Source organism: Scaptodrosophila lebanonensis, unplaced genomic scaffold, assembly GCF_003285725.1.
Source record: "Scaptodrosophila lebanonensis strain 11010-0011.00,11010-0021.00 unplaced genomic scaffold, SlebRS2 tig00001412-arrow-pilon, whole genome shotgun sequence".
Classification (NCBI taxonomy): domain Eukaryota; kingdom Metazoa; phylum Arthropoda; class Insecta; order Diptera; family Drosophilidae; genus Scaptodrosophila; species Scaptodrosophila lebanonensis.
Window position 1 is genome coordinate 2,116,695 of NW_022060739.1, and position 13,734 is coordinate 2,130,428.

Here is a 13,734-nt window from a genome sequence, read left to right on the forward strand (position 1 = left end):
AAGAAATAACTTTGTGCTATGACTACAAGCTCTTTAATAGCTTTGAGATCGAATTGCTGCAGTGAAGTTATTTGTTATGTGGTTTTACATAGACATTTAAGACAACTCTTGAACAAACAGACAAATGAATATATAGTTAACTATTTAGATACGTTTTAGAACATTACCAGCTCTTATAGATCTTGAAGATGCAGCGGGGCAGACAAACATATAAACTTACTTATACAGTCGACTCTCGGTAATTCGAAACTAGTCCCTCGAGTTAAAATATTACTATTTATCAAGAGTTTGAAATATCAAATAGTTCGAAATTTGTGAGAGAAAATAAATGAAACTCCGAATTATTAAGTGTTGATCAATCTATAACAATGTCAAAAGAGTAACAGTACCTTAATGATAACTAAACAAACCAAAACGTGTGAAGTGTGTGTCAAATAACCAAACTAATCAGAAAAAAAAAAAAACCGGGACGGATCTTGAACGGTGACCGTTAGATGCGCAGAATTCGATTTTTTTGGTACAGGCACCTGTACGTTAATACAAGTTTGATCTTGTCGCAAAATGTACTTACAATCTTTCCGCGTCTTTCTGTATTAAACTTTAAATTGTCGAGTGTTGGACGCCGATGAGTTCGAATTAACGCATCGTTTTGTTAAATAGCAATGATTTTTTCGTTCGAATTACCAAGTGCATAAAAATGTATTGATTTAGTTGGAAATATTAAGAGATTTTGTCGGGAACTCGTGATAATATTTATGGAGAGGTTCGAATTATCGCAGGTTTGAATTAACGAGAGTCGACTGTCGTGGTAATTACGACAACTATTTGCAGTATACTGACTTATACATATACTTGTAGTACACTGTTAAAACACCTAAAAATGTTGTCTCTTTAATTTGAAGGATGCCTGAAGCAAGAGAACTGTGTTTTTTCTCTTTTTTAGTTCCAGATTTATATATTAAGTATATCTCCCATTAGTCCACAGAACTTTACGTTTCTAGTACACCATTCGACTCTCTTTGTTAAGACTATATTGTGGTCTTTGTAAATGCCTTTCAATGTCCTTGTTACGACTTGGGTGAATGCAAAACAAAGCGCTTGCAGCCTCCTGCACAGTCATGTGTAAGTGATGGGCTGCATTCAAGCCGACTACCTTGCTGTCAAATCATACCTATCAGCTAAGGCTGTCCCACAGACCCTGACAATGGTCGCTCATTCATTCATTCATTCAATTAGACCGTCCCCATCTGAGAAATCTCAGGCTCAGGCACAGGCACAGGCATCGCCAGCGTGTCGCCAACTTTTTGCCTGCTAATGGCAGTCATGGTATGCGTCTTTTTGGCCTTCTGCCCTTGAAATGGGCCCAAACACAATGCGGTCTTTTGTTATGGGGCGTGCGCACGCGCCCCCTTTTCTTACATGTACTCGTAAAGTCAGATTATTGCGTCAGCGGATGCTCGGCAGTAAAGACGATGGGACGGACAGCTAAGCAGCTGCCAGCTGGCAGCCAGTGCCCTGACTTTGACCTCGTTGCTGGATTCGAGCAAGGCACAATTGCATAAAAGATGCGCCTGACTGCTCATCTCTGTTTGTTGTGCAGTGGCGCCATCTGGCTGCGAAAATTGAATTTAATTTGCCTGCAGCTCACCGCATGAAATGCAAAACCAAAAATTACGTTCTGTGGCCAATTTGAGTGCAAGCTCAACAGTTCTGGACCTGACATTCCCCCTCCTCATACACCCCTCATTTTCCACTTTCCACTGGAGCGAGCGGCAAGTGCCCGAGCTCTTGTCTTTTAATAGACCACAAGTTGCTCCTAGGATGCAGCTCTTCAACACTTCAGCATTTTGCTTCAACTTGCCACAAGCTCCGGGGGCAAACTTGTTTACAATTGCTTTTTATGATGCTCCGCACTCCATGGCGTATGCGTAATATCTTATGGCCAGCAAGCAAGCACTGTGGCTCCAAAGATATATGTATACAGAAGTGACTCGTAAAACCGCATTTGAGGCATTTTGCATGAGGTTATGCGTATTATTTATGACAGCTGTCTACCACAGGTATGAAAACTGTCCAGCCTGACCAACCTATACATAGTTAAAAGATCATTAAATAGAGACGGAAACTTCCATTAACAGTTGATTATATAACTACAAGTTATTGTTGCATAAACTTAAAATGAAGATAGAAAACTGCAAAACAATATGCAATAGTGTTAAATATTTAAAGAGAGGTATAAACTTGAGTTGTGTGCTGACTAATAGATTCTACATATAAGGATTTGTATTTATAGCTGGATGGATAAGGCTATAAGGTCATAGTATTGCAAATAATAAGAAACAATATAAATAAACCCGTTTTTTTTATAAAATAATTATTAAAATCTATTTAGATTCTCATCAATCGAATTCTGTTTTTCTCTTACTGATATTTAGCATTTTTGTAGCCTGCGTGTTTTTTAAAGTGAAAACAGAGACTACCCTAATCTACACGAAAATAAATAATATATTAGGTTGGGGAAAAATAAATCATTTTTCATTTTCCATTCCCCCTTATTAAAAATCTTCTGTTAATTCTTAATGGGTCGATTCATACAAGTATGTAAGATAAACACGATTATCTATAAGGAAATATATTTGTTTGGATATTGGCGAAAATGCAATAAAGGCCGCTGAAATTGTGAATAATATTTATAACCCTGATAGAAGAATTCCGTTTAGTAACTATTGATGTAAAAATTGCAGCCATCGTTGAAGCAGGTCAGCAGCAAAAGCATCGCTCAAGATCTTAAAACAAAAAACAGTTTAAATCATTTACAAAAAGCTGGATTCAAAATGAAGTTCAGCCAAAAACAAAATAATGGAGCGTAGTCGACCCAATTCTTAACTGGACTAACAGACAGCAAGGTTTTTATGTGCATTTGGTACTTGAAGGAGGGAATCATTTAAAATGTATGAGCTGCTTCCATATAGCGAATGCTGAATTCGCTGAAAATAAGTTGTTCAAGTGTTTCAGCAGCAAGTACCAGTTCCTAAATGAGAGTGAAATTTTGAAGCTCAAAATGACAAGACATAAAACAAAACGGGACATATAAATTTAACATTGAATATTGAATAAAAATTTCAAATTGGTTAAAAATTTGATCATTTGAATTTTTGCTGCAATTTTTTATGTTTTGCCCCCTCTAATCATATTTCGTAAAGCATTCAATTTGGTTTAGGGAGTTTTCATATTTGTTTATATTTGTTTCCTTGATGTCTAAATTTTCAGTTAACCTTTAAACTTTATAAGTACTAATATGCTTCACAAAACGTGTCTAGTGCCCGTCCTCCTAGATAGTGGCCACAATGAGCTTGTTATGGTATTCCTTGTAACTAATTACTGTTTCCTGCGAATTGCTTATAAAGCAGCTCCACTGCCTGTATAAGTAGATGTGTATGTTTATATGTAAGTGCGTGTGTAAAAAATGAGGTCATATTTTGGTGGCTCTGCTGGCTCCAGCTCAGAGCAACTGTGCTCCACTTCTCATTTGACAACACTGGCCAGTGCTTCATCAACAACAATGTTTGTTGTTGTTTCTCGCATTTTTCTTGAGTTTTTCAATTTTACACAAGCAGAAAGAATGGAAGAATGAAAGAAAGAAGAAATAAAGCCAAGCGAAGCAATAAAAGCCGCAGCAGCGAGCAAATTGCGGGCAATTGTGAAAACGAGACCCAAGACCCGGACGTAAGGCTTTCGTTACGTCGCCAACGACGCTGGCTCTGCCGCCGACGTTAACGTTGACGTTGACGTTCACGTCGGTGATGACGACGACGTAACCACAAAAACATGTCAAAGACGCACACACACACACACACTAAAACGCACTTGTGATTGTGTATGTATGTACAGTTACACATACATGTATTTAGTATATATGTATATGTATGTGTGTGTGCGTTTTTGTGTAAGTGGTAATGTTTATTTGTGTGTTTGTTGTGCCTGTTGTTTGAAAGGATTTAACGCCTCGTTGAGTGCAAAGTTAATTCCATTTTTTCGCATTACGATTTTTATTAGGCGCACTTGGCAAGCACGCCGTGCGCTGCTACTCTGCCTTGGCCAACACACCACGCCCCACAAATTGTAATGTAAAAGGCGTGGCCCATTCCCTCTTCCCTGCCTCGGGCACCTAAATGTATTAGAAAATACCCATTGCCTCTGCGTTTCGCTTGTTGAGCGTTTTTCAATTTTTCCCTTTGCATTTTTTATTTCTGCCATTTGAGCTGGGCGCGAAGGCGAAGGTTAGCATTGAAGGCATTGAATAACATAAATAAACAGGGCTGACGAAATATTTTCAAATGAAAAGCAATTTTTGTGTCCTCATTAGATTAAATGACTGACGAAATCGATTGCATTAGACGTTTAGCTTAAAAATATGTTTAAAACAAAACACCTTTTGCTTTATTATTAAAGAGGCAGACATTTTCAGCAAACTATACCCTGCATTATTTCTTCGAGAATAGTCTACAGAAATCGTTTTCATATTATTCAAAAATCGTTCGATGTTGACTGCTTAAAATCCAAAAATCAAACTCAATAAATTTGACTATTTTCCAATAAAAATGTATATTTTCTAATAGATATAGATAATAGACTGAATACTTGTACATTTTTAATAATTTTCAAATAGCATTCATAGGCTTTTCGTTATGTGGACCGCCATTGCCAGTTCCACATAGACCCTCTTGGTCCTTAGTCGGTTTGGAGGAGATCAGTTGGGAAAACGGTTTAATAATCCGTTAGCATCTTGCCATGTTTCAGCGAGACAATGAGTAGGCCTGTTTTGAGCCTGCATTCCTTTCCTTGAGGTTGCAGGAGGAAATGGATGCATGTCGGATACAGGGTACAGGGTATCTTTATACCCTTTGGTATACTAGTTTTTATTAATTATCTTCCAAAAGGTAAGACAGTCAAGTAAGACAGTTTGAGTGATCAAAAAATTTAAAAATGCCATATTTGGTGAGAAAGAAAGTGTTGTTGCCTCAAAACAATCCACCAATTTACACTTCAACTCAGTTGCCCAAATCAATGAATTAAATTCGAATTCAGATTTCGCAATTTTCCCTTTTTATAAATTTGAAAAATAGACTCGGTGGTAAATCATTTGTTAACAATGAAATGGTGGAGTCTGAGATTAAAAGCTATTTTGAAAAACTGGACGTTGCTTACTATAAACAATGTAGCTAATCCTACCCTTCTAAAGACGCACTATATAAAGAAATAACAAGAATTATTCGCCAATTTATGCGTTTTCGCTTACATTTAACAATCCGTTGTTTTATTTATTTTTTAAAAAGTACTTTTGAAAATTTTTCGCAACTTTTCAGCCCTATAAATAACATTGAATGCTATTTGACCTTTCTTGAATTTAAGGTGGAGCCAAATGAAATGCTTGACCATTTAGGTGCGAAATGAAAAAAACTGGGTGGAATAGGTTTGGACTTCATTTAAAAAGTAAAAGCAATTGCAGCCTTGCATGCAACGCGTAGTGGCGCGCATGTGGCTACCACTGTGGCACGCTCCGTTGGCCAACAACTCTTTTCGCCCAACTTCGATTTGTAGTGAAAGTCCCCAGACGATGACGATAAAGACGACGACAGAGTAAACTTTTCAGGCAGTTGGCTAAAACCTTGGCATGCCTGCAGCTTTTGGCTTAATTAGTGCGCAAATTATTTTATTAATTACCCATTTGACGATTACTTTCTTTGAAAATCGAAAGCATTCAAGTGTTGCTGGCATGCGATGGTTATCGTTACATTTATTGTATCAATGAAATGAAAACCTTAATGCATTTGCTTTGTTAAACTAAAAGCTCGCAATAACAGTAATAATACGTACAGTATATGCTCGATTTAAGCCGACACGCTAGGCAGCCAATATAAAATATTCAAATTTAAATTTATAAAAAAAAGGTGACTTAACCTTTTTTGGTCACTAAATTTTCGCTCAATTTTTTTGGTTTAATATCTGTAAACGAGCTCGGCCAATGCTGTAGTGCTGGAAATAGTTTTTTTTTTTTGCTTTGTAAGTTCATTGTAGTTAGTGTTAGAAAGTTTGCGAATATTTAAGAAGCGAACTCGTTTTTCTCTATAGTTCCAACTCTTCGCTCGGTCTTGCGTTAAATTCATTCCTTTGTTCAGTTTATTAGCTTCCTGTAGCTTGTCGTTTCATTATTCAATTAGTAATAAAAATATAAACAATCTGCGATCTACCACTATCATATATGTACTATACTTTTATAGTAGTCTTGGAGTATATTCATTTCTGACACAAACAATTAAAGGAGAAATTACAGGAGAAAATCCGGAAAGGTGCTCATTATATTTTAAGATAAGACAGTGAACTTCGAATTCCATTGCATGTCATAGTTACTATACATATGTGTATTTTAGAAGCGTCCGCTCGGCTAATGCAAAATAAGAACTAAATTATATTTAGGTGAGATCTACTAATTTGCTTACAATTATAAAATAATAAGTTAAAGATTTGGATTTCCACAAAATTGGCTTGGAAGACCGTTCAAAGAATATAACGAAATACAGCATCTTAAGATTATTAGTAGAGTTCTTTAAAAACATCGCAAGCCAATTCATATTATGGATTAGAAAATTATGTTTTAAACACGGACCGAATCGTTTTAATTTTGTTTTCCCAACACCTTTTTTACATTCTTGTAAAGTTAAAGTTAAATATTTCCATTAGCGGCCGCTTAATAGTAATATGTTTACGATGTATTAAGTATTATATTATTATATATGTTTTATCGAGTGTGTACTGTTGAATAGAATTGTTACAGCAGTGTTTGGAGTAGTTCCTGAATTATCGTTGAGTGGATTTTAAATGACGCACAAATTGCAAGATGCTGCCAAGCTTCTCTTATCCTTGGCATAATTGTTGTCTTTCTGTTCTTGTTTATTGTATTTTCAACTGTCTGATTTTTTTCACTCAATTTTCCACCTATTTCCCCCCACTCCACTGCCTCTCTTTCTCTTCTCTCTGTTCGTTCTTTGCTTAATTTGTGCAAAAAGTTTTTAATTGCAAATTGTCCATTTGCAGTCGTCTTCCTCATTCGTTCTCATTGCTCCCCCCACCCCCACCACTGCTCATATTTTGGGCATAATTATAACAATGGCAACAGCTGCTGCAACAAGAACAACAACTAGGCTGTGCCACGCCCACAGCAAGGCAGTCGCAGGGGCAGTCAGGTCCTTTTGTTATGCAATTTGCATTGCTAGCAACTTTTTATATGCATTTCAACTTTAACTGTGGCCAGGCACTGACACTGAACCCAAAGGCCAGGCAGCGAAAGCGAAAATTGGCAAGAACTGGTAACTCGACTATTGAATATACTTAACCACGTTGTCACAAATGCAGTTAACCTGATGAAGTTTTCGGATCCATCCTTCTCGCTTTCCGGCACTTAAACTAGGATGCTAATCGGGTTTCTGCTCATTCAATTTCCATCTTTGTTCAACCGTAAGACAGTTCTTATTGCTTTTTTTCTCCACAAGCTGATTGTCGGGGATGTTGATTCTTTAGCCCTTTTATCTATCTAGAGGTAGACTGCTGCACAGACTTACAACTCATTACGCTTTGCAGAATCCTTTTTAACGTTTACATTTAAATTTCTCAAGTGCTCGTCTCGTTCCTTTGTCTTTTTCCTTATTAATAGCTACGCTTTTTAGTTTTCAACGTGAAAATCTAAGCTTGGTTTTGAAGATTAACTCTTCTCTTTGTAGTTTAACTAATTAACAATTCGAATTAAGTTCTGTTTTATTTATGAATGCTATTTATAAATGATGATATACTCGTATATATATTTGAGAACATCAAATTATCATCTGAGTCGAAATTGAGTGGAAATTTTGAAAAAAAAAAACAAACAAAGAAACTAAACTTTGAAAAAGTGTGTTGTCCGGATTACAAAGTCTACCTACAATTGAAATGAACTTGATGTCTTAACGCCAAATGAAGATTCCATGCTATATATAAAACCAAGTCTCGTCTCCAGTATTATGCATTTCATCTTGTTAGCGTAGTCAGAAAGCATTGGTTTCATATTTTTGGGACTAAACGAGTTTTATCTTCTACGAAGCACAAAACTTCTTTTAAAATGGTGTTGACTGGATTAAGTTTGTACACAGTAGTAGGTCTCTGGAGTTAATATATATATAATACGAGTATATCATAAAGGAATGATTGTTGCAACAAAGTTTTTATTTGGGTTTAAGGACTGTCGCTGTGCCTCTAACGTTTCTATCGCCCAACGTTAATTTAATACAAATTTAATATATTCTTTATACGTTATACTGATATTGCAGAATTTATCCTGCAAAAGATATTGTGCTAAAGATATTAGCGTGCTTCTATTAGTAGGATATTAGAGTATACCCAGTCTGGGCAACTTTAAGACGTTCGGGACTAAGAACAACAATAAAAACGTTGAGCAGGCGGCGCCATTGATAAAATTGCATGCCATTTCCGGTCAGTAAACTTTGATGTGAAAAGTTTTCGCGTTGCCTTTGCTGCGGATCACGCTAAACAAATTTACAATTGGACAAAAAAGTTGTGCAAGTTGCTGTATATATCAGCATGCTATATATATACCTATGTAGAAAAGTATTTATACATATATGTATGTATGTGTTGGGTGGGAATGCAGGGAAATGGAGTGCCATTTAAGACTTAAGCTGCTTAACTCTTTTAAAAGTCAAACTTGGGGTCAGCAAAACAGAAAACTGAAAACGCAGCGAAAATAATATTAAGTTTCTAATGCAGGCACATCATGTAACACAATTAGCTGCAACTTGTGTTGTTGCATTTACATTTGTAGTTTTTGTAGCTGGCGTCGAACTTAAGCGCTTTTTTCACGCTTCTCTGCGCCCCCAACCATGAAAAGGGTAACTGCCCAAGAAGAAGAAAGTGGAATGCAAGTAAAAGAAGATGAAGCAGAAAGAAGCGCGTGTGCTGGTAATTGGAGCAAGTTGGTGCCTAAGCTGTTGCCATAAACCTTGGCTGAAAGTGAAACCCACCGTTAAGTTCCATCAGCGATATGAGGCTTTATTCGCCCACTCCTCCCCGCCTATGTGTGTGCTGGAAACTTCTCTATGCTGAACACTCCAATGGGCATAACAGTAGACATTCTTTAAAGAGCATCGTTTCTACACAATGGAAAGTTTAAGAGTTGGATATAAATCTATGAAAATGATATGATAGAATCGAAAGAAAAAATTAAATAATAGTGTTTGATATTCTGATTTTCTTCTACGTTTTATAACTTCATTTTTCTAAGAAAATGCTAAATCTTCGGCGAAGTGATTTATTTTTTTGTGCAAGCACTAGTAATACAAAGTTGAAGAGATAACTTAAAGTAGTCCTTCCAATTTTATAAAGCTTTCCAATCGATAAACCAAGATTGGACAATGCACGCCTATGCCGAGTCACAGGTCTTAAGAATAAACTTTGATTAGAGGGTGATGAAATTTTGACAAATTTTGAATTGACAACTACCTCCAAAATTACAGTTTATTCCAATTTAACTAAAAGGTGTGTGTCTGATTTGTTTCCCTCAACTTAACTGTCAGCACTCAGAAAATTTCGTTGCTTACCAGTTGCATAACCATTGGCAATCAAATTAAAGCTGTTTGTGGATATAAAAGACATCCAAAAGAGTTGTAGAGTGTCTGCGGGAATGATGAACATTCCAAAAGACGATTTTAAGCATTCTATGAATAGTCGACTAGTCCCAGAAGTTTATAACAACTCGAAGTTCGGTCTCACTTAAAAAGAAAAGCAAGAAAGGAAAGATAAACTAATTGCAGAAAGCGAAGAACTTACAGAACCACAGACTTTAAATCTCCATTGTTGGCAAATCTTTAAGCACTTGCGGCTTACAGAAAACGACTGACATTGGTTCCAATTTTTGAAAACCTGAACAGCTTTCGACTCTCTGTAAAAGAACAGTCTACTACAGATTATACGATAGATTTATCCCAACAACTCTTGTTAATCTGCTCTTTACAAGAAGAACACTCGAACTAGTGATAAAGGATTTAATAGAATGTAAATGAAAAGTACAGTCACGTCTCTTTATATTAATTAAAATAATCAATCAACTTTGAGGCTTTTACATCGTAGTCGGCGTTTTTATTTAAAAATAGTTATTTTAGGAGACAAGTGTTTAAGGAATACTTCAATTTTAATTCCAGACGAAAAAATAAACAAACAAAAATATTTTATTAGTTTATTTTTGAGTATTAACGTTCGGTGTTTTGAAAAACTTGAACATTAAAAAATCACAACTCACGATTTTCTTTAAAATCTGTTGCTATTGCTTTCTCACAGAGTCTTATCGAAAACCTACGAAAAATTTAAACTTAAGCAAAGTATCTAGATAGAACACCAAATGTAGGTGTTAAATTAAATTTAAACTTAAACAAAGTATCAAGGTAAAACACCAAATGTAGTATCGCCGCTATGGAAAACGTTTGAAATGGAAATAAGTATGATAAAAAATACTACATTTGTTTAAGAAAATCTAGTCTAGATTCGAAAGTTTCTTATGAGCGACTCACATAATAATTTGTTTTCCACAGTTAGGATACGTTTTTGTAAGCCTTTTAAACTATTTTTTTTTACATTTAAATTGTAAAATTCTGGTAATTAGGGATTCTTCTTCCTTACCAGCTGGCGTTGATTGCCTGAGGTTTGCTTTCGATGTATTTCCACTGTAGTTGAACTTTGCATGGCCACATGGGGGAATCGTCTCTGTGGCACACATTGACATGCCGCACCCACGGCGTCTAATGTGCCGCTAATTAGCGCGACAAGTGATGGCCGACTGCTCCCCCGTTGCGTGCCAAAAAGTGCGGCCATCCAGGCAGGCAGGCATTTGTCAAAGGCGTCCATTGTACATGTGCCCGTGCGGCTGTTGAACTAATTTGCTTGCCATTAATTTGACATTTGAATTTTTTCATATTCTTCAATTTTTCACTTACAGCTGCAAAAATGGTTAACGATGTCGGCAAGTTAAGCGGCTATGAGTTCTATCGTCGTGTCCTGGGCTCGCCACAATATGTGGTCGCACCCATGGTGGATCAGAGCGAGCTGGCCTGGCGCATGCTCTGTCGAAAGTACGGCGCCCAGCTCTGCTACTCGCCCATGTATCATGCCAATCTGTTCGCCAACGATCCCAAATATCGCAAGGATGCGTTGCAAACATGCCCCGAGGACAGGCCATTGATCATTCAACTCTGTGGCAATGATCCACAGCAAATGCTGGACGCAGCGCTGGCTGCTCAGGACTACTGCGATGCTGTGGACATCAACTTGGGCTGTCCACAGGCAATTGCAAAACGCGGACACTACGGCTCCTTTCTGCAGGACGAATGGGAGCTGCTAACACAAATTGGTAAGAAAAGAAGCGACTCCTAAACAAGAACAAATAAATATGCGTTGCAAATTTCAGTAAACACTCTTCACGAAAAGTTGTCCGTGCCAGTCACCTGCAAGATACGCATCTTTGAGGATCGCGACAAGACTATTCGATATGCACAAATGCTAGAAGCCGCCGGCTGCCAGCTTTTGACGGTACACGGCAGGACACGTGAACAAAAGGGACCATTGACGGGTGTGGCCGATTGGAGCTACATTAAGTCTGTTAGGTATGTAAAGATTCATTTGGTGCAAACCAATAAGTCTGTTAGGTATGTAAAGATTCGTTTAATACAAAGCAGCCCCTATTAGTAGACTCAGTCAATAATAATAGTTACTATAATAAATTAAAACTTGTGGATAGCTTATGAGCTCAACAGGCTCCAAACATAATTTCATGCAAATAAACATGCATAAACAATTCAGCTCTGATTTTTCAAAAGTACTGCAAGTTTTTACCGAACATTTGAGCTTGCCGAATGGCAAATGGCACTCGACCCGCATGTGACATTTTTGATCAATTTATTTAAAATATTGTGGCCGCTCTCCTCTGCGATTCTCATACCAAGTACGTAAGCGCGGGCAAATTAAGAATTAAATTGTGAATTTTCTGAAAAATTTAATAATAATATTGTGAAATTTTTAATAAATTAAATGAAAATATTGTGGGCGCCCTTCTCTGCGATTCTCATACCAAGTACCTAAGCGCTGGCAAATCGACAATTAAATTGAAAATTTTCTAATAAATTAAATAAAAATATTGTAAAATCAAATTCTGAAATTTCTAAGAAATTAAATTAAATAACAAATTGTGGGCGCTCTCCTCTGCGCTTCTCATAACAAGTACCTAAGCGCTGGTAAATTGAGAATTAAATTGTGAATTTTCTAATAAATTAAATAAAAATATTTTGAAATTTCTGATATATTAATTTAATTTAAAAATAACTCAAGATTATTTCTCCAAAAAAGTTTAATAAAATGGCATTGTATTTTATTTGTACAGTTTAAGCTCAACTAAATACGTAACACTTATATTTATTTTTTTTATAACAGAGAAAACATAAAGATACCCATGTTTGCCAATGGCAACATTCTGGGTCTGGAGGATGTGCATCGCTGCTTGGTCGCTACGGGCGTTGATGGCGTTATGAGCGCCGAAGGCAATCTTACCAATCCGGCAATATTTCAGGGTATTGCACCAACCTGCTGGGACATGGGCAATGAGTACTTAGATTTTGTGGAGCAATATCCATGCCCCACCTCCTATATACGCGGACACATCTTTAAGCTGTTCCATCAAATGTAAGTTCGGGTGGAGCTATACAAATACTTCCGTAGTTAAATTATCAATTGGCTTATTTTTCAGTATGAACATTCGCCAGAATGCCGAACTGCGGGAACAATTAGCAACGGCCAATCAGTTAGAGCAATTTCGAGGCGTTGTGGCCAAAATAAAGAACAAATATGAGCCATATCAGAAGGGTGATGCAATATACACAATGGAGGAAATGGACGCCAGCATAACGCACTACACATCGGATCATGTAAGTTGCCAGTTCTATTTATTGTTGAAGTAGAAAATTCATAAAACTCTTTACACAGAAAGAAATGCTGCCTCCCTGGCTGTGCCAACCTTACGTTCGCGCCTCACCCGAATCCCACCGACAGAAAATAGCCGAAAAGGAGCGCGAAGCCATTGATCCGAATCGCATCAAGCGTCAATACTTTGACAAGGACGGAAATGAAATCTCCAGGAAGCGTATGAAAAAGCTGCGTCGACGTCAACGACGTCCCAACAAATCCGATGCGCATAATAAAGCTCGCCATGATCGTCAGCTGGAATATTGTGTTCAATGTGTCAATCCATTGGGTTTCAAGTGTGAATTTCGTTTATGCCGGGTCTGCTGCCGTGAAAAATGCTACTCTGACGACTGTGACTGCCCAGGTCATGGGATACTTATTAAATCACGACGTGCCAAGGCCAAACAATTTGAAGAGCATTCCAAGCACGGTGGCATTAATGATTCCGGTGTTGTAACTGTGGAGACTGTGGGTGCGGATGCTGACGAAAGCGATGACTTAACAAATAACGACAGTGTAGAAACACCAAAGCGGAAAAACGAAGTCATTTGATATTTGGTTTCACAAATTAGCAAATTTATACGAACTGTTTTAGGAAAAAATTATTGTTGTTCCTATGCTTACGTGCGCAAATAAACAGAGAGTCTATTTTTGTGTTATGTATATTTGTTTTAATTGTGA

General features: G+C 37.1%; 1 protein-coding gene across 1 annotated transcript in view; it reads left to right on the forward strand.

Moving 5' to 3' along the window:
- The window catches only part of LOC115631671 (tRNA-dihydrouridine(16/17) synthase [NAD(P)(+)]-like), a 37,908-nt gene extending 24,196 nt beyond the window's left edge, over positions 1-13,712 (forward strand). The window contains exons 2-6 of the mRNA XM_030528485.1: positions 11,039-11,449; positions 11,507-11,702; positions 12,526-12,774; positions 12,839-13,016; positions 13,075-13,712. Coding sequence (XP_030384345.1) covers positions 11,047-11,449; positions 11,507-11,702; positions 12,526-12,774; positions 12,839-13,016; positions 13,075-13,605 — 1,557 coding nt within the window. The 5' untranslated portion in view covers positions 11,039-11,046 and the 3' untranslated portion in view covers positions 13,606-13,712. The remainder of the gene's footprint in view (positions 1-11,038; positions 11,450-11,506; positions 11,703-12,525; positions 12,775-12,838; positions 13,017-13,074) is intronic.
- The last annotated feature ends 22 nt before the right edge of the window (positions 13,713-13,734 follow it).